The 25,127-nt window shown below is 49.8% G+C and overlaps 1 protein-coding gene across 11 annotated transcripts in view; it reads right to left on the bottom strand.

Annotated features, from left to right (window-relative positions):
• Positions 1-25,127, bottom strand: part of CIITA (class II major histocompatibility complex transactivator) — a 69,758-nt gene that overhangs the window by 32,541 nt on the left and 12,090 nt on the right. For 4 of the 11 annotated variants that reach the window (XM_072835787.1, XM_072835775.1, XM_072835778.1 and 1 more), the window contains exon 2: positions 14,127-14,473. The exons of 2 other annotated variants lie outside the window; for them this stretch is intronic. In XM_072835787.1, the coding sequence (XP_072691888.1) occupies positions 14,127-14,412 (286 nt within the window). In that variant the 5' untranslated portion in view covers positions 14,413-14,473. Of the gene's footprint in view, positions 1-4,857; positions 5,147-5,574; positions 5,693-6,429; positions 6,611-14,126; positions 14,474-25,127 lie in introns of those variants that run through there. 5 more of the 11 variants (XM_072835779.1, XM_072835780.1, XM_072835786.1 and 2 more) reach the window with 5 other exon arrangements.

The raw sequence follows: 25,127 nt of genomic DNA, 5'->3' as shown, positions 1-25,127 counted from the left end.
GGGGTTCCCAGCTCCCAGCTCTGGGAATAGCTCGAAGTCACAGCCCTTCTCCAAGGGGAGCCCATGTCTGATGACTGGTCTCTGCGGGGTGCAAAGGTCTGGTCTGGTGCCTCAATTTGCAGTAACCCCAAAAGCTGTCCCAGCTCCAGTGTGCTCTGTGGGGGCAGAGGGGTGGCTGAAACCCCTCTTGAGACTTCCGGCTGCCAGCCCAGTCCTCCCTGTGCCCAATCTTGCCTCTTTCCTCTCCCTGCGGTGTCCCCCCACCTCACCTCTCCCCAATGCACTTCTCCCATGTGTCAATCTTCAGCTCTGACTTGAGACCAGATCATCCTGTTTCTTCACAAGGAGGCCTGGAAATCATAGAGAACCCCACAAAAGCCCCCACAGAGACCACCTCTGAGAGCTTGGGAAAGCCACCTATCTTCTCTGGACCCCCTGTCCTCCCCGTAGGATATTCACCTCCTTGCGACTTGGAAAATCTTTGGGATTCCAATGATACCATCTCAGCTGCTGCGTTTATATGGCACAGTTATGGGAGCCAAGGGGCCTGGTGGAGGCAGGATGGGAAGGCAGGAGACGCCCCCCAAGAGCTGCGGGTGGGGGAGGGGTGGTCGGTTCTTGTCCAGAGTACAAGTCCCCTCTGGCCCGCCTGGCCCCACCCACCTCCAGGTGGCTTCCCTCTGCACACCCCAACATTCCAAACTGCTGTCAGTGACCTGGAAAGGAGTCCAACAGGTTCCCCCCCACACCATCCCCCCTGCTCCCCGGAAGACAACCTGAGCCAGACAATCTGGGATGGGGAGGGGAATGAGCACCCGGTGGCTGCAGGGAGCAAAGCCAGGCCCCTAGTTCCAGTCGGGCCTCCCAGCCTGACCTAACCGGGTGCCTAAGCCTGCACCAGCGCCAGGCCCTCTGCTGGGTGCTGGAGCCTCTGAGCCATGAGCCATGGGCCAGCCCTGCCTTTGACAACAGAGCCAAGCCATCAACAGGCTTGGCTGTGAAGCAAAACTCCCTGGAAAGGGCGCTAAACACATCCTTCGAGCCCAGGCCTGACTCCCAGAGGTCCTGGATTTTTAAATGAGCACCCCCTGGTGCCCCCTCACACGCACACTTGCCTTGTAGTGAATTAAAATGGGTTTTATTCTCAAGGCAGCTGGAGTTTCCACTTGCCAAGAAAATCCTGCCACTCGGCCTGTGTGACTTTTCTCGAACCCTGGGAGGTCTACAATTCTCCTTCTCACAAGGGACCCTTCCAGACTGTCCATTTCTGCCACCTTTCTGCTTCTCCCCAGCTGAAAATCCTAGAACCAGATTGAACACCTTCCTCGGTTCTTCTACCTCCCCTTCCAAGAGTCCCTGTCGACAGCCATGCCTTTGATGCAGGAGCCCCCAGCCCCACACCCGGGATGGTTACAGTTACTTCCAGGGTCTTTCAGGCAATCCAGTCTCCCAAACTTCAAGTGTGCTTCAGACCCTTTTACAATTTTTTGGTCAGATCTGCATACCACCTGCTAGATACTTTATGTCTGTATTTTCCTCGAATTGACTTTTTACAGAGACAAATATGTTTATGTTAAAAGGAAACCTTCCAGGGAACCCTGGGTGGCGCAGCGGTTTAGCGCCTGCCTTTGGCCCAGGGCGCGATCCTGGAGACCCGGGATCGAATCCCACGTCGGGCTCCCGGTGCATGGAGCCTGCTTCTCCCTCTGCCTATGTCTCTGCCTCTCTCTCTCTCTCTGTGATGTGAGTATCATAAATAAATAAAAATTAAAAAAAAAAGGACCTTCCAGAGTTGAAAGCAGGCGATCAAACACATACCGGTACATGAATGTCCACAGCACACTGTTCATAATAGACAAAAGGTGGACACAACCCAAGAGTCCATTGACAGATAAATGGATAAACACAACGTGGCCTCTCTGAACACTGACATATTATTAGGCCATAAAGAGGAAGGAAGCCCTGGTACATGCTACAACATGAAGGAACCCCCAAAACATCACGCCCGATGGAAGACAGCCAGTCACAAAAGAACAAATACTGTAGAATTCCACTTACACGAGGCACCTAGAGTGGTCAAATCCATAGAAACAGAAAATAGAAGGGTGGTCACAGGGGGAAAGGGGGGCGGATATGGGGAGTTAGCACGTCATGGGGACAGAGATTCCATGTGGGGTGAATGAAAAAGTTCTGGAGACAGACGGTGGTGATGGTCGTATAACAGTAGGAATGTATTTAGCACAGCTCAATTAATTAAAAATGACTATGTTGGTAAATCTTATATCATTAAAAAAAAAAAAGAAGAAAACTTTTATCACTACCGCCCCTCGTTTAAAAACGAGCATCACTTGCCACTGAAAAAACCCAAACAATGTTGTCAGCGGCCGTACCACTCTGTCAAAAAGAAACATCAGCTGGTATGAGTGTTGTCAAAAATGTCTACACACGAAAATGAGGAAGGTGGCTTGAGAAAGAATCAGAAAAACAATCATCTCCTGCCCCTGAGAACCAGTGTCAATTGATGCCCCTGTGAGAACTGTCTGTGGACCACCCATCGTGTATGCGTCAAAGTCTAGAAACCTCCCTTCTGCCCACAACTTCCCCTCGGATCTTTCCAGTACGATCCCTCAAGGAGCTGTAATGGTTACTCCCCAAACAGGTGTATTCTTTGGTGGCTCTTCCAAAGCGCTCCTGTGCACGCCAGGCCATCACCAAGACAGTGCTGTTGCCTTAGCCATCTTGTAGATGCATCTCTGAGAAGGAAGTCATTAATCCAGGTGATTGATGGCAAGCCTGAACGCCAAGTCCAGAAGCTTCCCCCTCTTCCTCAGGCCAGTTCCCCGATTGCCCGGGATTGACCCCAGATCGCGGTATTGAGTCATTTGGCTAATTTCCTGACAACTCCTCACAAGGTACCAGGAGCTAAAGTCCCAAGGGATAAAACTAGGTCCCTGCCAATCAGACAGATTTTGCTGTATCAGCAAGACTCTAACTACCCAGAACCTGCCCCATATTTGTAGAGGTTCACTGCCCAGGCCCTGGACTGAGCCCTCCCGACTTGGGCTCAAATTCTGACTCTACCAACAGCTCGACTATGTGGTGTTGATTACTAAACCTCCTTTGGAAGTCCCCAGAGGTTTTGCAACATAGTGAGAAAACAGGGTTTGGACCACATCAGTGCCTCTCCATGCATGTATAACCTCTTCACCCTGACACAGGAATCACCCAGATAGATGGTTCAGCCCAGGTGGGGCCTGGGGGCGGGGCCTGGGAGACTCTCCGGGAAGCCTAGGACCCCCTGGCTCAGTTCTCTCTGAAGATCTTTCCATTGCACATCCTGGGATTTTGGAGACCAGGTCCTTACCTTGGCAGCCTGCGGTTTGGAAGGTGTCGATTTTCTGGAATCTCCCCTTGTCCCCCCTCCCTGCCACCAGGCCCTAGAGCAAGAAGCACCAACTTCCTTAACCTTCTGATAGTCTGGGAGTGTTTCTTTTCTGGGTTGGTGGGGAAGGGGAGCTTCATGAATGGAAGGCGTCTTGCCAAAGTGAGGAACTCCTGGCTCCTTCCTGATTGGAAGTGGGGCGCTGTGGACTGCTGGGTTTGTCTCCTACCCTGTGTCACCCTGGATGTGGGGAGGGTGTGGGACTCAGATGAGGAGTGTGGGCTTTATGGGTCTCAGACAGAGCTGGGCATGGCCGCTCCAATTGTGGCATTCTGGAACCCCAGAAAGACACTCCCCCCTTTCCCCCCCCTTTCTATGACTCCTTGGTTTCTCTCCTCGGAAGGTGTGACTCAGGATCCCAAAGTGAGGTAGAGATGTCAATCCCATCAAAGCAGTCCCAGAAAGCCGTGTCCCACCCCCGCCCCAGATTATCAAAGACAGTCCAGGTAAAATTTCTGGACATGGAGACTATGCTTTAAAGTCCCATTTTCCTTTCCAACTCATGAACTCTTGAACTGGGCCAGAAGTGGCAATTGTTTTACGAGCAGTTGCTCATAAAAAGTCAACAGAACAACCTGCATTCAGATCAGATAGGGCCAGGAGAGCTCATACCTACAAGGGTCAGTCCCATCTGACAGCGCCAAAAAATAAGACAATAGAAGCGATTGGGCAGGTGGGCACTGAGTTAGCAGGCTTTCTCTTCTCTGCTTTTCTTTGCCTAAATAATATCATCACCCCTTCCTTCTTTTTCATAAACACCCCTGGCTTTCCCCACATGAGCAAGACACTTGTCTATGCTCCCCTGTGCTCCCCAGAGCAATTCTGGGACCCCCCCAAAAAGAGCTTTATTGTTTTCCGGTTTTGCTGCCTCTTCTCTGGTGACAGAGGGGAGGATTTCCTCTGGGCGCGCACTAAATGCCAGGTTACCCCCCTCCACCCCGCCACAAACCCTTCTCGGCAAGGCACCCCACCCAAGCGCTGGCAACCTGCACCCCTGAGTCCCAGCGGGGCTGAGATCCCACTGGAGAGTCGAGGCTCGGGGAAGGGTGGGCCGGGCCCAGGGACCCCAGAGGAGGGAGAGCCTGGGTGCCCCTCCACGCTCCGCGCCCCGGGCGCCCATCCACACTCCAGGGTGCACGGACAGTGTGTGCGCCCCGGGCTTGGGCGTCAGCACTGGGCTCCTTGGGGTGCGCTCCTCCTGCGCGGGGTGCTGCACCTGCACCTGCACCTGCCGGCCCACCTCCCCTCGCCCCGTGCCTCCCGCCCTAGCTCCCTGTGCTCCTCCCCGGGGTCACTGCACTCCCGCACGCTCCCTTCTCCCTCCCTCAGCCTTGGGGTGGGACCTCAGGACAGTAGCCTCCAGCCTCTGAGCCTCCACGGCCAGACCGACTTGCAGGGCCCCCCCCATCACCTACCGCTGCTCCCCGGACTCCCGCGTGCTGCCGGTGGCCTCTCCCGCCCGCCAGCCAGCTCCAGCGGGTCTGCCGCCCAGCCACCCCACCTCACCCCCTGCAGCCGCCGGTGTCCTTTTCTCTTTCACTTTCTCTCTGCTCGGGCGGGATTTGGGCCAAGCTGGGGAGTAAGCACCCACGCCTCCGGCTGCTGCACCCACCACGTGCTTTCTCCGAAGAGCCTGGGTCACATCGCTGCACTCCAGGGCACTCCCCGAGCGAGCGGCTATCACCTCCTCCAAATGGCCATCCTCCCCGGTTTCGGGGCGGGGGTGGGGGGGCAGCCAGCAGCCCTCCCTAGGTCATCTGCAAGCCCGGGCTTGCAGGCCGCTCACTCTCGCTTTGGGGTGGTCTGGATTTCTCTCCAGCTCAGCCCAGCCGGAAAAGTGACAAACCAAACCACCCTTGCAGGGGACATGGACCTTGCTGGCTGAGCACTTCACTCCGGAAAATGCCTCAGGGACCCTAAACTCAGCCTTGGCAAACTTGCCTTCCCATCACCCCATCCCTGTTGGCAATCTTCCAGCCTCTCCTCCTTCAGAGGTCCTGGACCCCAGCTCCACCTACCAGAAGAATTTGAGGAGGTCACTTTCCAGTGACCTCCACTTGGATTTCCTGTCTGGAATTGAGGGGGTGGGTCAAGGGACTTCTGACCTCTCCTTCCCCATCAAAACTCCTAACCTGCTCTATGCAACGGAGCTGGCAACCTTGCCATCCATGTGTGGGTTCTGGGTTCGAAGCCACACTTCCGTGATGTCCGAGGAAAGGAGTCTCACCCTTCTCAAACAGCTCAGCGACACCATCACACTGGACTTCTAGGATGATATTCAGGTCCTACAATGTACCAGGCACTATGCTGGACCTTGATCCATTATTGCCCCACATGCTATTTCACAGCCCAGGAAAAGAGTCTCAGAGAAGGTGGGTGACGTGTTCTGGGTCACATCACACCCAGCCAACAGTGCAGCTGGCGTTCAGACCCACCCTAGGGGGTCCCTCACCATCTGTTTCCTAACCCCCACTTCTTCCCAAAAGCACAGTTTGGAAACTGGGGAGAGGGGAGCATCTGGCCAGGGGACAGGCCAGCTGGGGTTCAGCAGCTACACCAAGGAGCCGACACTGGCTCTGGTTTTCCTGCCTCTCCCGGGCATGGAGTGGGGTCTGGCAGGGAATCTGTCCTTCAAGGGCACCCCGTCAGTGTTTACCTGGGAGAGCGAGGCCCTTGTGGTTGGCTGAGCGGAGCCTTCAATGATGAGAGCTAACGACACGCCTCCCGAAAGCTGGCCTTCTAGAACCCTTCAGCGCTGATAAAGCCCTCTCACATGCCAGCCACCTGCACTGATCTCAGTGTCCCTCAAGTGGAAGGAAATCACCACCCCGCTTTTTCCAACAACCCCGACAGGACGAGGACCCCTCCTCTCTCGGCCCCTCCTCACCCCACAGTTCAGAGATGGTGGCACCAGCTGAGATCCCACCCGAAATCCAGAAGCATTTTCAGCCCCAACTTCCTCCACCACCACCCCCCTTTTTTTTTACCTTGGGGCTCGGGCAGGTAGAGACCTGCAGGGCGTGGAGCCGGACAGCGCATGGTGGGAAACCCGATGAGGCTGCTAGGCTGCTGCTCCCTGAGTCTGGAGCAGGCCAGTCAGGGGCCGAGACTAAGCAGGCGTGCAAAGCAAGCAGGCAAGGGACCAATAGAAAACTCTCCCCCTAAGAAGGGGCATCGGGCTGTCAGATTTCTCATTCTAATACTCTCTAATTTGCCCACACTCCCTAAGCCCTCCCCCCTTACACCCCACCCGGGCCTCTGAGGTTAATTTCAGTTCCTTGTGGACCTAACCGGGCAACCTCGGAGGGCTGAGAGTTGTCTCCTAGAGAGGGACCTTTGTTTGACACAATGGCATTCTAAAAATCATGGTGACCGCAGTGGAGCCCCTCTGGTGCCAGCTGCCAATACCTGCCATCCTCTGCTGGACAGAGCCAGGCTCAGAGAGCCCCACAAATGCCTCAAGACCAGCTGAGCGCCCCAGCTGGGCTCCAGCAGCCCTCCCAGATGCTATGTTCTCTCATTACTCCACCCCAGCACCAAATTGCCCAAACTGCCCTGAATTGCCTTGGTGATCGGGACTGGTCTCCTCGTTATTCGTATTCCAAGACCTTGGACCAAAATGTGAATCGCCCATAAGAGAGTCCTACCCTGGGCAGCCCCGGTGGCGCAGCGGTTTAGCGCTGCCTGCAGCCCAGGGTGTGATCCTGGAGACCCGGGATCCATTCCCACGTTGGGTTCCCTGCATGGAGCCTCTGCCTGTGTCTCTGCCTCCCTCTCTTTCTCTGTATCTCTCATGAATAAATAAATTAAAAATCTTAAAAAAAAAAAAAAAGGAGAGAGTCCTACCCCAAATGTGGTTTACTTAACAGGCAGATGGTTTGGGGTAAGATACGATGCAGTGCTAAATAGTACTGTCCCACAGGGAGAAAGTTGGGGCACTTGCACGTCTCTGCCCATGCTCCTGATGGCATCTAGGAGAAAGTCTCTGTCAGGCCAATAGGTCCTAAACGCCTCTTCAAATGCATGATGCATCCCTGCTTCCCAGAAAGCAGTCCTCCGCCACAAGCCTTCAGTGAGACCACAGCATCTGGCTGGACTTGTGTAAACATTGCCCTGCCTTCCTGCTTCATAGTTAACTTCAATGGATGGCATTCCTTTCATTTTATGGTGGACATAAACGTTCCTTGGAAAATAAAGTTGAATTAAAAAAAAATGTGAATGCTTTGGAAAAACACCTGCCAAGCAATTAATAGTATAGACGGTGTGTAGAAGTCACCAGGGAGGTCCCGAAGTGAATGAAGCTTGGGAATCAGTGACAGGTGCCTCCTTCCTGCGTTTTTGCTGAAGGAGCGTGGTGGGGTTGGGAGTCTGAAGAGCTGGTGTCAAGGCCCTGCTGTTACCTGTTACCAGCAGGTGTATGACCTTGGACCCCTCGCTCCCTTTGTGTGTGGGCCTTGGTTTTCCCACAAACGAAATAAAGATTATGATGCCTATCTATGTATGGTGGTTATTTTGAAACAGCCCCTGCTTTTAGAGGGCCCAAGGAGGAAGTAGGCAGACAAGTGGGAAATGCTAATAGTCAATTTGAAACAGGGTCTTGCCTTCTTAGGCTAATAAAACAGACGTGACAACTGTTACAGATCTCAAGAAGTCTCTTCCTCCCGTGACCTGGTGCCAAGGGACAGGCACTCCTGGCCATTCTGTTGTCTCGATGCCACTTATGAGAGTCCCTTCCTATTCTTGGAGGCAGTTCTGACGGCCATGGCCAAAGCAGTTCTGATTCATGTTCACGGCAGGGCAGAGCTTGCAATGAGAGTCAAGTCAGACTAGGGGCGCCATCATCTCTCACCTGGTCCCATCTCGCTGCCTGGTCTTTCTACGTCCTCCCTGACCCCCACCCCCACCCATCCCCCAGGCCCACACTCAAGACCCAAATCTGGCCCTGTCTGTGTCAACCCAGTTCTCTGAGCTGAGTGATGACATGTACGGGGCTGTGTGTTTGGCTGATGCCAAACAGGTTGTGGATTAGCACCAGGAGGGTACCCGGTAGAGACCCCACTGTGGTGCCCAGCCAGGAGCTGATGGGGTCTGAATTTCAGCAGGGGCTGTGGAAACAAAGAGATGAGTGAGCAGGCTGGTATTGCAGCAGAGCTAGAAGGCCGAGCCGCCCGACCGAGTGGGGAAGGCAAGGAGCAGGGCAGAGGGGTTAAGCTGAGCCAAGGATTTCTCATCCTGCTGATGTTCCTCTTCAAAACTCCCTCAGACGTGGTGACCATTCTCCTGAGCCCAGGGCTGCCAGGAATAAGCTCAATTCCCTCCCGACTCAGGGGCGTCTCAGCGCTGTTCAAGCCAGTCTTGCTCTGGGCGTGTGAATTTGTCTCCAGGGAGGATCCAGCGTGACAAAGACCACTGGCTACCAGCAGAAGTACTGCTAAAGTTGCCGGCTGGGGTCCCCTGCCAAGTCCCAAGGGGAGGACATGAGGGAAACTCAGCTTGTGAGTAAGCCGGTCATCCCTGTCTCCAGTCTTCCCCAAACAGACCTGCTCAGCCCTACGTGGTACCTCAGCTGGAGCAGGTCCTACCGCGGCCAGGACGGAGCTCCTGCCTTCTCCCCATCGGGCTCTGTTTTAGCCTCCCTTCAAGGCCTGAGCTCCTGCTTTCATCACCCTTCCAGGTAACATCAATCTTAGGCTTTATTCATTTTTAGAAAACTTGTTGCCATGTATTTGGCAATGCATGGGTGAACTTCCTATTTTGTTAAATATAGATTCTGTTGCCTCCAATTAGATCACAAAGTTACTAGTGTCTGGGAGCCGGTGTTTTATTTTCTTATTTAAAAGCCACACTGCTCCAAAATTGTTTGAATGAAGGAACCAGGTTTGGATGTGAATGATCAAGGCAGACTCAAGTTCCAAATGGTGAAGGCCCCCCTCCCCTTAGGTTGTAAGTGCCTTTTCTTATGGTTTTGTTTTGTTTTGTTTTGGTACCCACCAAAATCCCTAGCAGGTGCTAACACAAAAATTAGGGAGGAAGGCAGAAATGGAATGAAGGAAGGGAAAGAAGTGATAGATGTGATAAAACTGGTTTGCATCCACATTAGACAGGTAGGAAGGTGCATGAGAACGCAGGCCTAATAGTCGGTAAAATCACAAGCAGGTAAGTCAGTAGGAAGGCAGGTAAATCAGTTGATACATAAAAATAGGAATGTTTAGGTAAACAGATTGTGAGCATGTGTAAGTGGGTAACAGATACCAGTCGGTGGATTGATAAGTAGGTGTTGGTAGGTGGTTATGTAGACCAGGTAAGTTTGAGGGCAGGCAGGTAGGTAGCTGGGCAGGTGGCTACGGAGATAAATAGAAACTGAGTAACCTCACGGGTGGGCTGCTGAAGACAATGACAGAGAACAGAAACGGGCTCTGGTCGGAGCAGGTGCCAGGCTGGGAGCCAAGTGGAGTATGGAACAGGCCATTTGTCAGCCTGGGAAAACCCATGGGGAAGTGCCAACTTCCGGCTGTGGGCGCTTTTCCTTCTGCGACTCCGGGGGTGGGATGGGGTGAGGGTGAAGGTGACGTGAGTCTGGCTGGCGGGGAGGCCATCCAAGGTGGACTGAGCACAGGTGTTCTTGCCAACACATCTCCTTCCAAGAGGCAGAGTTGGCTCCCCCCAGATCAGAGCAGAAACGGGTCTTGGGGAGGAAAAGAGGAGGGTGCGAGGGCACAGCGCCTCTCCTGTCTGGGGTCGGAGGAGGTCCGGGCTCTGGTGGCTCTTGTGCTCAGAGTCAGATGGGAAAGGAAGCCGGAGGAATAGTTTGGCCGCCTGGGGTGGGTCCCTTCCTTTCCAATAAATCAGGCAACATCCTAGAGGGAGACTTTGTTCTAATGGTTCTAGAAACAGTATCCCTGTGGGCAAAAATAACACATCGTGAAAACATCGAGGGACCAAAGACCAAATGAGAGCCAAGAAAACCAACAATAAGATCTAAATCTCCTGGCTGGGAGGGCACATGCCCTGCGTCTGATGAGGTCACCGAATCCTCAGAGCACCCTCTGAGATAACAGTACCTGGGTACTATTATCGCCTCCATTTTACAGAGGCGGAAAACTAAGGCCCAGAGAGGTTCCAGAGAGTGCTCACAGTCACAGCCCTGGGAGCGAGGGGGCCATGACCTGCCCTCAGGCAGTCTGAGGGCAGAGACCGTGTGCCAGCCCAAGGGCAGGGGCACGCTGATGCGCTCCTCACATGCACTCAGCGCCCAAGCACTGAGTCACTCATGGAACAGGCGTGTAGATATTTGGTGCAGCCCCCGGTGGGACCGTAGACACAATTGTTTTCTTTTCACCCCCCCCCCCGGTTTATTCATCCTTGTCCAATTCTCTCTGCCGGGTACCCCTCTAGGCCTAGCTATACAACACCACGCGCTGCCTCAGATAGTTTCTGGCTATGGTCTCATTGAACCCTCGCTCTAGAAAGCCCCTGGGGGCTTAATATCATCACTCCCGTTTTCAAGATGAAGAGACAGAGGGTCAGAGTGGTCCAGTCATGTGGCTGAGGTCACACGGTTTGTAAGAATCGGAGCATTGCCTCAGACCCAGAGCTCTCCAGGGTCCAGCTTGGTCTTTCTCCATCACTGCCATCCTCACTGTCTCTTCTCCGCCCCCAGACTGCCTGCCACACGTTGTCACCCACTGTTGCCAAAGAATGGCCCGAGCATTTGCTCTGATTCTCCAAGGAAGCTGCTGGGTGCTGAGTTGTGTCAGAACAAGGACCTTGACCCTCAGACCTCCCCCTTGAGCTTGCCTGGGGTTGGATGCACCTGTGCTGCCTCGTGTAGCATGGGGTCGAACCCCCAGGGTCACAGACCCAGGGATAGGCTTTCTGCACAATTGCACGAGGGCACTATGGGAACTGAAGGCGACTTCTGAATCATTGGCCTAGTTTCAGTTTGAAGATGGTCAACCTGTTTTGGGTAGATTTACGGTACCCCTTGAGTTGTCTAGAAGAGGCAGCCAAGCAGAAAGTGCAGCGGCAGGTCCAGCCCTGTGAGATCCGATAACCCGCTCACCAGGCCGTGACCTGAGGCAAATCTCGTAGTCTCTCTGTGCCTCAGTTTACCATTCTGTAAAGTGAGAATAATGGTAGTACCTGAGCCATCCACCCACACCCACTCATCCACCCACACCCACTCACTCATCCATCCATCCATCTGTCCAACCATCCAACATTCAACAAATCTACATTACATGCCCACCCAGTGGCAGGCGCTGTGCTAGGCATCTGGTAGGCGATATGATCAAAATATAGATCCCTGCCCACATGGAGCTTACTTTCCAGTGGGAGAGTCAGACAATGAACAGCAGTCATACAATAATTAAATATATAGAAGGAGGAAATGTCAGTCTAGGGAGGGGGCTCAGAGTGTGGACAGGACCTGCAGTTCTGAAGAGGATGCTACAGGTAGGCCTTGTTGAGAAGGTAAGATCTGAGCAAAGAGCTGAGGGGGGAGGCCTAGAGGATATCTGGAGAAGGACGCTCCAGGTAGTAGGAACAGCACGTGCCAGGGGCCTGTGGTCGAGAATGTGCCAGGCCCGTCCCGGGGACAGCGGGGACACCAGTATGGCTGGGGGAGATGAGCAGCAGTAGGGGATGAGGGCAGAGCAGCGAGAGCCAGATTGTGATGAGCCTTGTGGGCCACTGTCCGGATTTCGCTTTCCCTCTGAGCAATGGGGAGCCAGGGCAGAGTTTAGAGCAGTGGACGGTGCAGATTGGTAAGGGTTGCGGAGAGAGTTACAAAACCTTCACATGATGATTTCCTCTTCTGAACCCTGTTGAAACCAAAGGCAGGGCCCTTTCTTTACAAAGCACACAATTCTCCTTCCCCTTCCCTCTATCCCCCTCCGAAGTTGCTCCCGCCCGGCTTGTCCCACAGCCGCACCCTTGGCAGCCCTGACGGGAGCTGGCCTGGATAACAGGAGGAAAGGGCAGGGAAAGGAGGCACCTTGCCTTTCTCTGTCTCCCAGCCCCCTGAAGACCACGTCATTCTGAGCCCAGTTCCCTTTCTCGAGTCACATGGGGGTCAGAAATAAAAATATTACGTCCCCAGGGAGGAAGCAGAGTGAAATAACAGGAACCAGCAGAGGAGGGAGGGCCAGAGGTGTCAGGCAGCCCCCACATAAAGGAGCTAGGAGCATGAAGTTTGCAGGGAGGGAGGATGGTGCTGATGCCCCTGCACCCATCCCGGGGTGGCTGCTGCACACCCATCAAGACCACACCCCTGGGGACAGGAGCCGCTTGCACCCCCAAGAAGAAATCAGGGAGCCCATTTAGGTAGGAGAGGGACAGAGTAAGAGATATGTCCAGGAAACCAACAGGGACCATCCGGGCGAGACTGTAACCACGAGGAAAACCAACTTCTTATACATTTGCAACTTGACAGAGCGGGGGTGGGGTGGGGCAACACCCATACACCACCCTGGCACCCGAATCAACACCCTCAGAAGAAGGCTTTCTCCCTCCTCCAAGCCAGGTTGAGGATAAGCTTGCCTGCCTCCACATAAATCCAGCCTCCACCACTTGGCACCTGGGGACCCGGGGTGCTGTCCCCTCTGGGTGCTCTCTGTTTTCTTCGTTAGATCAGAACTAAGAGTGCCGCGCGGTCCCTGGGCTATGCCAGGCGCGTGATAAACACTCAACGAGCGCAAATCATTGTGATCCTCTCCCACTCGAAGTGGCTCTGAAACCAGAAAGGACCCACGAATGACTGGACTCTACGGCGCCGAGTCACAAAGCTGGAAAAGCCCAGACCTGGGGAGAGCAGGTGCAGAACAGAGATGCTCGCGTGGAGCCGAGAGCCTCTTGGCCGCAGGGAAGGGACACCTCACCTGTTTGCGGGGTGGGGGGAGGCAACACGGTGTAGGCTTGTTTTTCTGATTCAAGAGGCTGTCGAGTGTCATCAAGACTCTAAAAGTGAGACGCTCTTCCCCTCTTTTCTCTGATCTGGTTCTTGTTCTGGGTCTCCGTCTCCCTCGTTCTTTCTCCCCCTCTTCCCTCCACCTTCTCCCCCTTCCTCCTTCCCTCTGGCCTCTCCCTTTCTTTTATTTATCTCCCTTCTTCTATTCCGTCTCTCCCTTCCTTCCTCTCTCTCCTGCCTGTCTTTGGATTTCTGTCTTTCGCTGACGCAGATGCACACACGCACGTGCACGCCCGCACACACAAATGCGCGCACATATGCACGCACGGCATCCTCTGCTCTCTGGCTTCATTGCCCGTCCTCTGGCACCTCGTTTCTCTGCATTGGAGCCTCCCCAAGTGTCTGCAGCCGCCTTCCCCACTGGACCGTGAGCCCCTTGCGTCCAGCCCCGGTGCCCAGCGCAGGGCCTGATGCATCAAGGCTGCGCAGGGTACAAATCAGGCAGGTGTTTGGTCTCATGCCTCCAGGATGGTCTTTTCTTAAGCAGAGTGGGAAGCGTGCTGGCTGGGCCTCCAGCACACCCGGCATCACAGACGGAGTTCTCCAAGCACTCGCTGCTCCTGCCAACTCATCCAGAGGCCCTGACTCCTGTCCAGCTCCGCCTTCCCATCTGGGGACGAGGATGATCACACTGGCTTTCCTTTCAGAGGGAAGGGAAAATCTGTGCGCTGCCTACAGCCAGCCTTTGCTACTCGGGCCAAGGGGATGCTGACTTACCAACATGGTCCTTGGAGGAGTTGGGGTCCCCCTCCGCCACCGGGGTCTGCCACCCACTCCACGCCCACCTCAAGAGGGCCAAGTCTGGGTCTCCTTTCTCCAGCAGGGTCAAGGAAATCTTTCTGGCCAGGGCCTCGCCATCAGGCTCATGGAGCAGGGTGCAGTGGTACTCCCGGGAGAGAAGCTCCTTCTCTAGCATGTTGTCCAAGAGGGCTTGCACTAGACTCGGCTGATGGCTGGACAGCAGCATCCGGACCCGAGCCAGGATGGTCTGAAAGTGGTTCATGGCCGGGCTCAGGGGCAGGCCAGCTGCCTGGGCCAAAGCCTAGGATCTCTGCTCACCCAGCCTGCAGCATCCAAAACATGAAGTGAAAAACAGGATGAGGGAAACTCTACAGTTTGGTGCTGTTTATTCCTGCTTAGGCAGGTTTCCTCATTTGCGTCGCAGGCTGGGGTGCCTGATGTGTGGTTGGAAATGGGTGCTGGGGCTGATCCGGACCCCACAGATGCTCGCTGGGACCGCCCACGTGCATGTCAGAGAAGCCTGCAGCCTGTGGGCTCCATCTGATCCAATCCGGTATTTGCTAAACGGGAAGCAGACTTGCCTCTGTGGGAACTCACACAGTGATGGTCCTTTTTAGATGTTTTATCATAACAAGAAGGCAGTTGGGGTGTAGGGTTAATTGGCTTTGGGGTGAATCTGCCGGGGTTCACAGCACAGTACTGCTTGCTCAGCCTCTTTCAAGCCCCCATTCCTCCACCTGAAAAGGCTGGATGACGATAATCATACTTACCTCACTGGGTTAGACGGGGTGATAATAAATGCCCTGACCTCCCAGAGTTGTTGAGAGAATTAATGAGATAAGGTGTGCAGAGCACCCAGACATTATCTGCATGATACTAGTGCAATAAATATCAGCCATTATTCTCACTATTGTTATTGATTAATCATGCATACGACCGTCATCTTGGGCTTAACCTCACTAACCCTCAGTCCTCTCCTTAGCCAAAATCTCCCAATAAAAGTAATCCAGCCTCATTAAATTGTCTTGAGGATTAAAAAAGATAATGCATTGGAAGGGCTTGGCGCTGGACCTAGTGACCACTTAACGAAAACTGACTACATACGAATATCATCCCCGATCTACAAATGCACAAAACAGAGGCTTTGCGTAGGAGCCAGTCTATTTTAGGATTCTATTCTAAAAATTCCCAACCCAGGGGTGTCTGGGTGATGCAGTCGGTTGAGCATCTGATTCTTGGTTTCCGCTCAAGTCATGAACCCAGGGTGGTGAGATCTGGTCCTGCACTGGGCTCCGGGGCTCTGCGCTCGTCATGGAGTCTGCCTGAGATTCTCTCTTTCTCTCCCCCACCCACTCATGCCCTCTCTGTCTCTCAAATAAATAAATAAATCTTAAAAAAAAAATTCCCAACCTATTTTTTTTTCTCATAGTTGATGACTCTCCCTTATCATTTTGAAACAGACCTCGTTTCCTAGCCTGGCCTCAGCTTTACCATCTCTCAGATGGGACCATTTGCATTGTTCACTTAAGTGAGACAAATAAAGATTTCGACTTCCAGGATGGCTGAGTAGCTCCTACCTGACTGACTCTACCACAGATAAAAACTAACAACTCTGGGGGAGGAAAAAAAAAATAGACAAAAACAACTAGCTAAGGGCACTGAAGAATGACTGGAACTGGCTGATATTAGAAGGAAGTCAACACATGAAAGATAAAAATACCTTTGGTGAGTGAGTTCTCAGCTCATGGGATTAGCCTGGAGGCAAGTCTCCATCACCACTGTGCAGGACAATTAAAACTCTTAAAAAAGGCAAAGTTTTACTGCCCTGAATAACCAGAGGACAGAATTTCAGGGTAACAATAGCTGCTGGAAAGTGGGAGTAAAAACCCCAATAAGGAGGCGCTTGGGTGGGTCACTGGGTTAAGCATCTGAGCCTTCAGCTCAGGTCACAGTCTCTGGGTCCTGGGATCAAGCCCAGAATTGTCCAGCTCCCTGCTCAGTGGGGAATCTGTTTCTCCCTCTCCTTCTGTCCCCCGCCCCCCCGCTCATGCTCTCTCTCTCTGTCTCAAATAAATAAATAAAACCTTTTAAAAATTTTTTTCAGAAAGGGGAGTTGCTCCAAATTCTGTGTATAAACTGCCCAAATATCTAGTTGACTTCTGAACCATGTATACATTCACAGTTAGACTCCAAACAGCCCAGCTGAGGTTAAAGGAACTGAACTGAGATTTGAATTGCAACCTACTATAAAGGTCAGAGGGGGAGTAGGAGACTGCATTTGATTCCAGACAAGTTAGGAGCCCACTAAATCAACAACAACAAATTAGCACTGTTCAGGTTATAATAATCCAGAGTCTTGGGGCTCCTGGGTGGCTCAGTCAGTTGAATATCTGCCTTCAGCTCAGGTCGTGATCCCAGGGTCCTGGGATCAAGTCCCACATTGGGCTCCTTGCTTAGTGGGGAGCCTGCTTCTCCTTCTCACCCTCCCTGCTGCTCATGAGACTCTCCCACTCACTCTCAAATAAATAAAGTCTTAAAAACAAAACAAAACAGGGTGTTTCCAACAAATGATGTGCAACATACACCCAACATTACTTGCCTGTAAAGAAACAGGAAAAAGGGACTCATTCTCAAGAGAAAAAGACAATCAAGGAAACTGACTTCTAGGTGACCTGGATATTGAAATTGGCAGACAAGGATTCTTAAAGCAGTGACTATAACCCTGAATGAAAAAGACATTAAAGGGGGAACCTGGCTGGCTCAGTTGGTGGAACATGTGACTCTTGATCTTGGGGCTGTGAGTTCAAGACCCATACTGGCTGTAGATTACTTAAAAAAATAAAATCTTCTTTAAAAAAAAAAAAACATTTGAAAGAAAGAAGATGTAGGAGAAAGTATACTCATAAAAGTGAAAAGATGGGAAATATCAGCAGAAAATTAGAAACTATTCAAAAGTTATCCAATGAGGGGCACCTGGGTGGCTCAGCAGTTGAGCGTCTGCCTTCGACTCAGGTCATGGTCCCAGGGCCCTGGAATTGAGTCCTGCATCGGGCTCCTTGCAAGGAGCCTGCTTCTCCCTCTGCCCGTGTCTCTGCCTCTCTCTGTGTGTCTCTCATGAATAAATAAATAAAACCTTTTTAAAACAAGCTATCCAGTAGAAATTATCAAAATGGAAAGTACAATATATGAAATTTTAAGTCACTGGATGGGATTAACAGCGACATTTCGGAATGACAGAAGAAAAAAACTTGCAGATGGAACGATAGAAAGTATTCGTTCTGATAAACAGAAAAGTTTGGGGGATAAAATGAGCTTCGAGGATCTGTGGGAAACTATGAAAAGCTCCACATATTTCATATGAAAAGCTTCTACGTATTTGAGATCACAGAAGGGGAAGAAAGAGTATGGGGCAGGAAAAAGATTTAAAGAACTAAAGCCTTAAACTTCTCAAAATTGGCAAAAAGAAAACAAATCTGTGAAGCTCAGTAAACTTCCAGAATGGTAAATACGATGAAACCACACCTAGCTTTATCACGGCCAAAGTGCTGAAAGCCAAAGGTAGGGAAAAACTCATGAAAGCAGCCAGACCAGAACATGTTACACACCAGAGAGTGTTCAAATAGTCACTGACTTCTCATTAGAAACCATGGAGGCCAGAGAGCTGAAATTGTCAACACAGATGATTTTTTATTATTATTATTATTATTATTATTATTATTATTATTATTATTTATTGTTTTTCAGAGAGAGAACAAGTAAGGGGAGGGGCAGAGGGAGAGGGAGAGAATCTTAAGCAGCCTCCATGCCCAAAGTGGATGGAACGCAATGTGAGGCTTGATCTCTCAACCCCGGGATCATAACGTGAGCTGAAACCAAGAGTTAGCTGCGTTACCAACAGACACCAAGGCACCCCATTCACACAGACATCTAAACCCAGTGAAAAGACCTCTCAAGAATTCAGGAAATATGGATATTTTCAGTTAAAGGAAAAACTAAAAGAACGAGTTGCAACAGACCTGTATGCCAAGAAACGTGGAAGTGTGTTCTTTGGGAGTTGAATGAGGCCAGCTAGCAATTCAGATCTACAGGGAGGATTAAAGAACATTAAAAATAGGATCTCTGGCCAATATAAAAGATTGATTTTTTTCCTCTTCATTTATTTAAATATAACTGGTTAAAGCAAAAATTATAATATTGTCTATGACTTTTAAATATAGATAGAAGTAACACATATGATGTTTATAGCATAAAGGATGTTATAATAAGAGGGTGGTTATTAAATCTTTATGTAGTTGCAAGGTTTCTAGATATCAAAGTGATTGATTCTAGATATCAAATATTACCTCTATGGGACACCTGGATGACTCAGCTCTGCTTTTGTCTCAGGGCGTGACCCTGGAGTTCAAGGATCGTGTCCCACATTGGGCTCCTTACAGGGAGCCTGCTTCTCCCTCTGCCTGTGTCTCTGCCTCTCTCTCTGTGTCTCTAATGAATAAATAAATAAAATCTTAAAAAAAAAGGAATATTACCTCTAATATTACCTCTATTACCTCTATATTACCAGGTTGGGAGAAATAGAAGATGTATATTATATTTCCTTGGCGACCACCAAAATATAATGCAAAAAGGTATAGCTAAAGAGCAACTTGAAATTAATATAGAATTTTGAATGAGGGTGTTATTCTGTATGTTGGTAAATTGAACACCAATAAAAATTATTTTATTTAAAAAAAAAGAATTTTGAATGAGATGGACTCTCAACTCTTGGTTTGAGTAAGCAGTCCAAGAAGATCCTGACATTATAAACGTCATATGTAACGGCAGAGATGTCAATGTAAATATTATTCCCAGGGCAACATATTACCAATCAAGATAACAAAAATTGCATACTTTTAGGCACTAAAAATCGCTTCTCGGAGTTTGACTGAGATCAAGTGTAGTATCTATTCTTATCACTTTTAGGCACTAATGGTCATGGTTCACAGGGCAGATCAATAATTTCTGCAGGTTGAGTATCTTAAAAGGCTCCTTTGTACAAACAGCACTTTCGAGAATAGTTTTATAATCACAAAACAAACTTCACGTGTTCGCACGTCCCCTCTCATGACAGGAGATGGAGATGGATACTGAAGCAAAGGTTCTCAGCTTACCAGAGCTAACTTTGGGATGTGTAATAGTGATCGCTACAACCAAAGGCAAAGGAGGAAACTTGCTCCATTTTTTTTTTCCTGAGATTTTCTTGTCAGCAGTTAGGAGACCATGTGATTTCTTGGACAAGGAAGTAATACCCATTGATTAGGGATCCCTGGGTGGCACAGCGGTTTGGCGCCTGCCTTTGGACCAGGGCGCGATCCTGGAGACCCGGGATCGAATCCCACATCGGGCTCCCGGTGCATGGAGCCTGCTTCTCCCTCTGCCTATGTCTCTGCCTCTCTCTCTCTCTCTCTATCATAAATAAATAAAAATTTAAAAAAAAAAAATACCCATTGATTAGATCTGAGAGAAAAAGAGGTTTGAAGAGCTTAAAACATAGAGGAGGGCAGCCTGGGTGGTTCAGTGGTTTGGTGCTGCCTTCAACCCAGGGCATGATCCTGGAGTCCCGGGATTGAGTCCCACATCGGGCTCCCTGCATGGAGCCTGCTTCTCCCTCTGCCTGTGTCTCTGCCTCTCTCTCTCTGTCTCTCATGAATAAATAAAATGTTAAAAAAAAAAAAAAAACCATAGAGGAGTTAGGAAAGAAGGAGCCTTAAGGGAGTTTTAACAGATGGCATGTAATCTTCAGCCAAGGCTGTGGAGAAGATGGCAGGGGGTTGGTCACTGGGAGGGATAAGGAAACCATGTTTTTAAGTACCTCAACTCTTAGGTACCTGAGAGAGAGGACCAAGTCTTGAGGATCCATCCACAAGCATCCGCAAGGTAGGGATGAGGACCAGCCATGGGGATTACCCCCAAGCACCCAAGGTGGGGATGAGGACCAGCATGGGGATCTATCCCCAAGCATCTTCAAGGTAGAGATGAGGACCAGTCATAGGGATTCATCCCCAAGCATCCTCAAGGTGGGGTTGAGGACCAGCCATGGGGATCCCTCCCCAAGCATCCAAGGTGGGGATGATGGATAATGAAGCAGCAAATACTAGGGTCAGAGAACCAAGGATAAGGGCAGGTAGGTTCCCCTAGCTGCCTATAAAGCTGCCTTCCTCCTTCCTGTCAATCCAACCACTACTCAGTCATGAGCTTTGTTGGGAAAACATGAATGCCAGCCTCCACTTGACCACAGATTCACTGTGCCACCACAGGCAAGGCATTTCCTCTCTCTGGGCCACAATTTCATCACCTATGAAATAAGTGGTTCAGATTACATGATCCCTTGAATGTCTTTCAGTTTTGAAATATTGAAAGTATTACATAGTTGCAGAACCCACTGGTCCCAGAGCTCCACAATATTCCCCTGTGATTAGTCATGTGTGTTGCATTTTCTGTCTTTAGTCATTCAGGACCCCCTGCTTCTGACATTTCCCCCCTCATTATCACATGCAGTGTGACTATTATTTATCTGATGTTTTGCTTTCATTTGGCTTGTTTATTTACCATAGGAAGAAATTTCATGCCCTTATCACAGTTGGAAAGTCACATCCCATGCCCAAGAGTAGTGAGCAGCTGACAAACATGTGGCAAGTAAAATGATATCAAAGCTTAGATTCTCCTGCTTATTGAAGCTTCTGATTCTGAGGTCCAGTCTCGCTTTGTGACAAAGCATGGTTAGCAGGTGTTAGAGAGATGAGAGAGAGAGACTAGCACCCAGCTGGGGGTGCCTACCTCCTCACACTGGTAAAAAGTATAGAACCTCTCCGTAAGGATGTAGAAAAATGAGAACTGTCCTACTCTCCTGGAGAGCATATGGGATCGTGCAATCACCTAGGGTAACAATTAGGCAGTACTTATTTATTTTTATTTTTATTTTTAAGAGAGAGAGACAGAGAGAATGGGGAGGGGGGAGAGGTGGGGCAGAGGGAGGGGGAGAAAATCTCTCTGAAAACTGGAGGCAGGGCTCTATCTCAGAACCCTGAGACCGTGGCCTAAGCCAAAATCAAAAGTGGAAACTTTAACCAACTGAGCCCCCCTGGCCCCCCTGAGATGGGCATTCTTAAGCTTTACACACAATATACGGAGATTTGCTATTAGCTTAAAAAATCATCCAACTTTGCAATGATAATCAAATAATTTTATGAAACATAGAACGCAGCCAAAATTGGGAGTGGAATTAAAACTCTCCCAACACTTCGCCAGGCTCCAAATAGCTGCCACCCATGAGACAGGTTTAGTTCGATCATTTTCCCATTGTGGGATTGTCAAACAGAAATCATTTAAAGACGCTGTCCTTTGATACACATAAAGATAAATAGCACTTTTCTCTAAAATTATCTTTTCCTTGGAAGTGTAGCCAGATGGCCCTAAGGACACACAATGTATAATGATTCTGGAAGAAATTACAGACCAATGCCACAAAAGGTATGGAGAAATTGTATGAGCAGCTGAGCTCAGGAGAAGATTTTGGAATGCCTGTATCCAAATTCATAGACCTTAGTAACCTATTAAGGGTCTCTTAGAAAAACTACATTCTCATGGATGTCACAGCTATTGGTTTTAACACGTAAGACCACGTTAGTATGAAAGAGAGAAAATTGCAAAGACTCAACCATTAAACCTTTAGAACATGCCCCATATCCCAGTATATAACTGATTGGACTAACTTTATGTTAACAACCACTAAATTCCTCACACGATTGGGTCCATTGCATTCAATTTATTGAAGCCACACTTACTTCAGAATATTTATAAAAGGCATTTGTGTATCTATTTTTTGTTGATTTTTATTTCTTTATTTTGGTTATTGCGAACACTGCTGCCTCGTGTGTTATATGCACCTGTGTAAGAATTTCTCTGGGGTATATACTGAGGAATGGACACTGTGGGTCTGCACTTCTCCCATTTAATAGGCATTGCCTAGGGGAACTCTAAAAAAAAAAAAAGCCCACCTCAAAGAGGAAGCCATTATAATGACAAATAGCACTGTGCATTTCTAAAATTCCATTTTTTTTAATTTATTTTTTTAGGGACACCTGGGTGGCTCAGTGGTTGAGCATCTGTCTTTGGCTCAGGTCTTGATCCCAAGGTCTTAGGATCAAGTCACGCATCGGGCTCCCTGCATGGAGTCTGCTGCTCTCTCTGCCTGTGTCTTTGCCTCTCTCCCTGTGTCTCTCATGACTTAAAAAAAAAATCTTAAAAAAATTATTTTTATGATTTCATTTTTCAGTGTTTGCCTCTTGATGAACTCCCTCCTCCTGTGTGATATTGCCACACATAGAGTCAGCTAAGCCCTTGTGATGTTTTGTGCGGCTGCAGGCTTTGACAATGTGAAAACAGCATAAGCCAAGGCTCTATGACTATAGCATCAATGTTAATGGACTTTTATTATTGAAAGATGAACCTTAACAGGTATCAGCAAAAACCATAATCATTTCATTGACTATAAAGAAAAAAAATCATGCCAAGAACCAAGACACAGCTTCACGATCCTCCAAAAGCGGAGTGGGTAAATGAGCTGTATATGTTACTGGACTGGAATCCTATACATGGTTAAAATATGTGAAGTAGGGCTACCTATTTTATAACCTGCAAAGCTAAAAAATTTAATGAGTAGAAAACCAGTTTGCAGTCCACAGAGTATTATCTAGGGATGAGGTACACATGGAGGATTGGATGTGCATGAAAATGATCAATTGTCAATTCAGGAGACTGGTTCTTTCTAGAGCAAAGAAGATGAGGCAGTGACAGGGAATGGCATCAGAGCGGGGGCTTGGAGAAACCTCTAATGCTTTATTTCATTAGCAGAGCGGCAATTAGATGGCTATTCATTATTCTGATTCTTTTTTTTTCTTTTTTGGGTTTTTTTTTTTTTGAAGATTTTAAAATTTATTTGAGAGAGAGAGAGCGAGAGAGAGGATGAGTGGAAGGGGTAAAAGGGAGAGGGAGAGAGAATCTGCAGCAAACTCTGCGCTGAGCACAGAGGGTGACACGGAGCTCGATCTCACAATCCTAAGATCGTGACTTGAGCCGAAACCAAGAGTTGGATGCTCAACTGACTAAGCCACCCAGGAGCCCTCATACTCTCGTTCTTTATGACTACTTCTATGTCTAAAATATCCTATTAAGTTGAGTTATATGAAATTGATGATAGTTGTTTTAATCTACGGAAACAGCCATTCATATGATGTAATTTTTTAAAAAATCTTTTAAAATTTATTTATTTCAGAGAGACAGAGAGTGCACACAAGCGGGTGGACGGGCTGAGCAAGGAGCCTGATGTGGGGCTCTATCCCAGGACCCTGGGATCATGACCTGAGCCAAAGGCAGATGCCTAACCAACTGAGCTACCTAGGCACTCCATGGTGTAATTTAATAAAGTGATAATAATGGGCCACGTGGGTGGCTCAGTCGGTTAAGTGTATGACTCTTGATTTCAGCTCAGGCCCCAATCTCAGGGTTGTGAGTTTAAATCTCATTTTGGGCTACATGCTGGGCATGGAACCTACTTAAAAAATATAAATGTGTGTATATAATATATACATATTATATATATATATTTATAATATATAATAATAATCGAAGCCTGAGGTCTAGCCTTGGGGATGGCAAACTTATGATCTGAGACTGGAGAGGGAGGATGCCAAGGTGTCTGCAGAGATGTAGGTAGTGCTGCTGGGCAGCATGCAAAGTGCTGATGCTCTAGCGCCCCAGAGCCAGGTGAGGGTTCAGGTCCTTGGGGTCACCAGCCTGCAGAGCAAGAGGCAATCACGCTCTCTCTATCTCTGGCCCCTCCAGCTTGGGGCTCCACGATGAGAATGATGACGTACTAAAATATTCAGATGCCACTTCTTGAGTGAGAAGAGTGAGTAGCTAGATGCTCTCTGTATATGGTCTCGTCGTCACCAAAGGCATCACAAGGTAGACATTAGTCATCTCATTTCATAGATGAGGCCTAGAGATGTTAAGTCACAGACTTTGAGTGGGAACCTGGGGAGGAATTCCAGGCTGTGATTTGCAAAAGGAGAAGAGGGTGGAGCATAGTGTCTTCTGGAGGGGCTGCTTCCTCCCTGGAGGCCGGGGAGATCAGCTCCCTGGGGCCATGGGGCGTCAGAACACGCCAGGGCTGAGCCTTGTGGCTGCCACGTGGCTGCCCACAGACCAGGGGGATGAGCTGCTGCATCTCAGCCTGAGTCACCTTGACCACCGCTCAGGGACTTGGCTTCCTGCCTGTGTTCCCCGGGTTTCTCCCCAAGGCTCAGGGAGTCTACTGCTGGCTTATGACTTAGAGGTGAAGCGGGGACAGTAGGTGGGGACTGTCAGCACGATGACACAGTCCGCTATGGCTTCCGTGGGCCAGAAGTGGGAGGCAGGAGACCTGGGCCCAGTGGGGTTCTGGAGTCGGCTTCCCCACTTCCCTCCAGCACCACCGCCACCACCTTCGCCCCCCTGCCCACCCACTGCTTCCATTGTCACCATCATCATCTCCCACTCCACCACCCCCATCCCTCCCACCATCACCTTCATGGTCACCACCACCTCCACTGGCTCCGCAGACTCTTCCCCATAAGCACTATTTCCCACCACCGTATTAGTCCTTCCTCTGGCACCATGCAGCATCTGCCTCAACCCAGAAATCACTACACCAGCCTGTAAAGTGGGCATTCTTACTATCACCATGGTATACGAAGCTCAAAGAAGATTCTAAGCCAGGTCTACAGGATTCCTTCTGACACTTCACAAGGAGAGGTTGGGCTCGCTTGTTACCATGGAATTGGGCCCAAGATGGACATGCCATCTGTGTCTCCCGGTGGGTCAGTTCTGAAGACTCAGAGAGGATCAAATGGCTCGCTACAATAGGGCTAATGTGTACGCAAGGAGCTTGGAAATCAC

This window comes from Canis lupus, chromosome 8 (assembly GCF_048164855.1).
Source record: "Canis lupus baileyi chromosome 8, mCanLup2.hap1, whole genome shotgun sequence".
Taxonomy (NCBI): domain Eukaryota; kingdom Metazoa; phylum Chordata; class Mammalia; order Carnivora; family Canidae; genus Canis; species Canis lupus.
The sequence above is the reverse complement of the archived record's forward strand: the minus strand, read 5'-3'. Positions and strand labels throughout refer to the sequence as shown.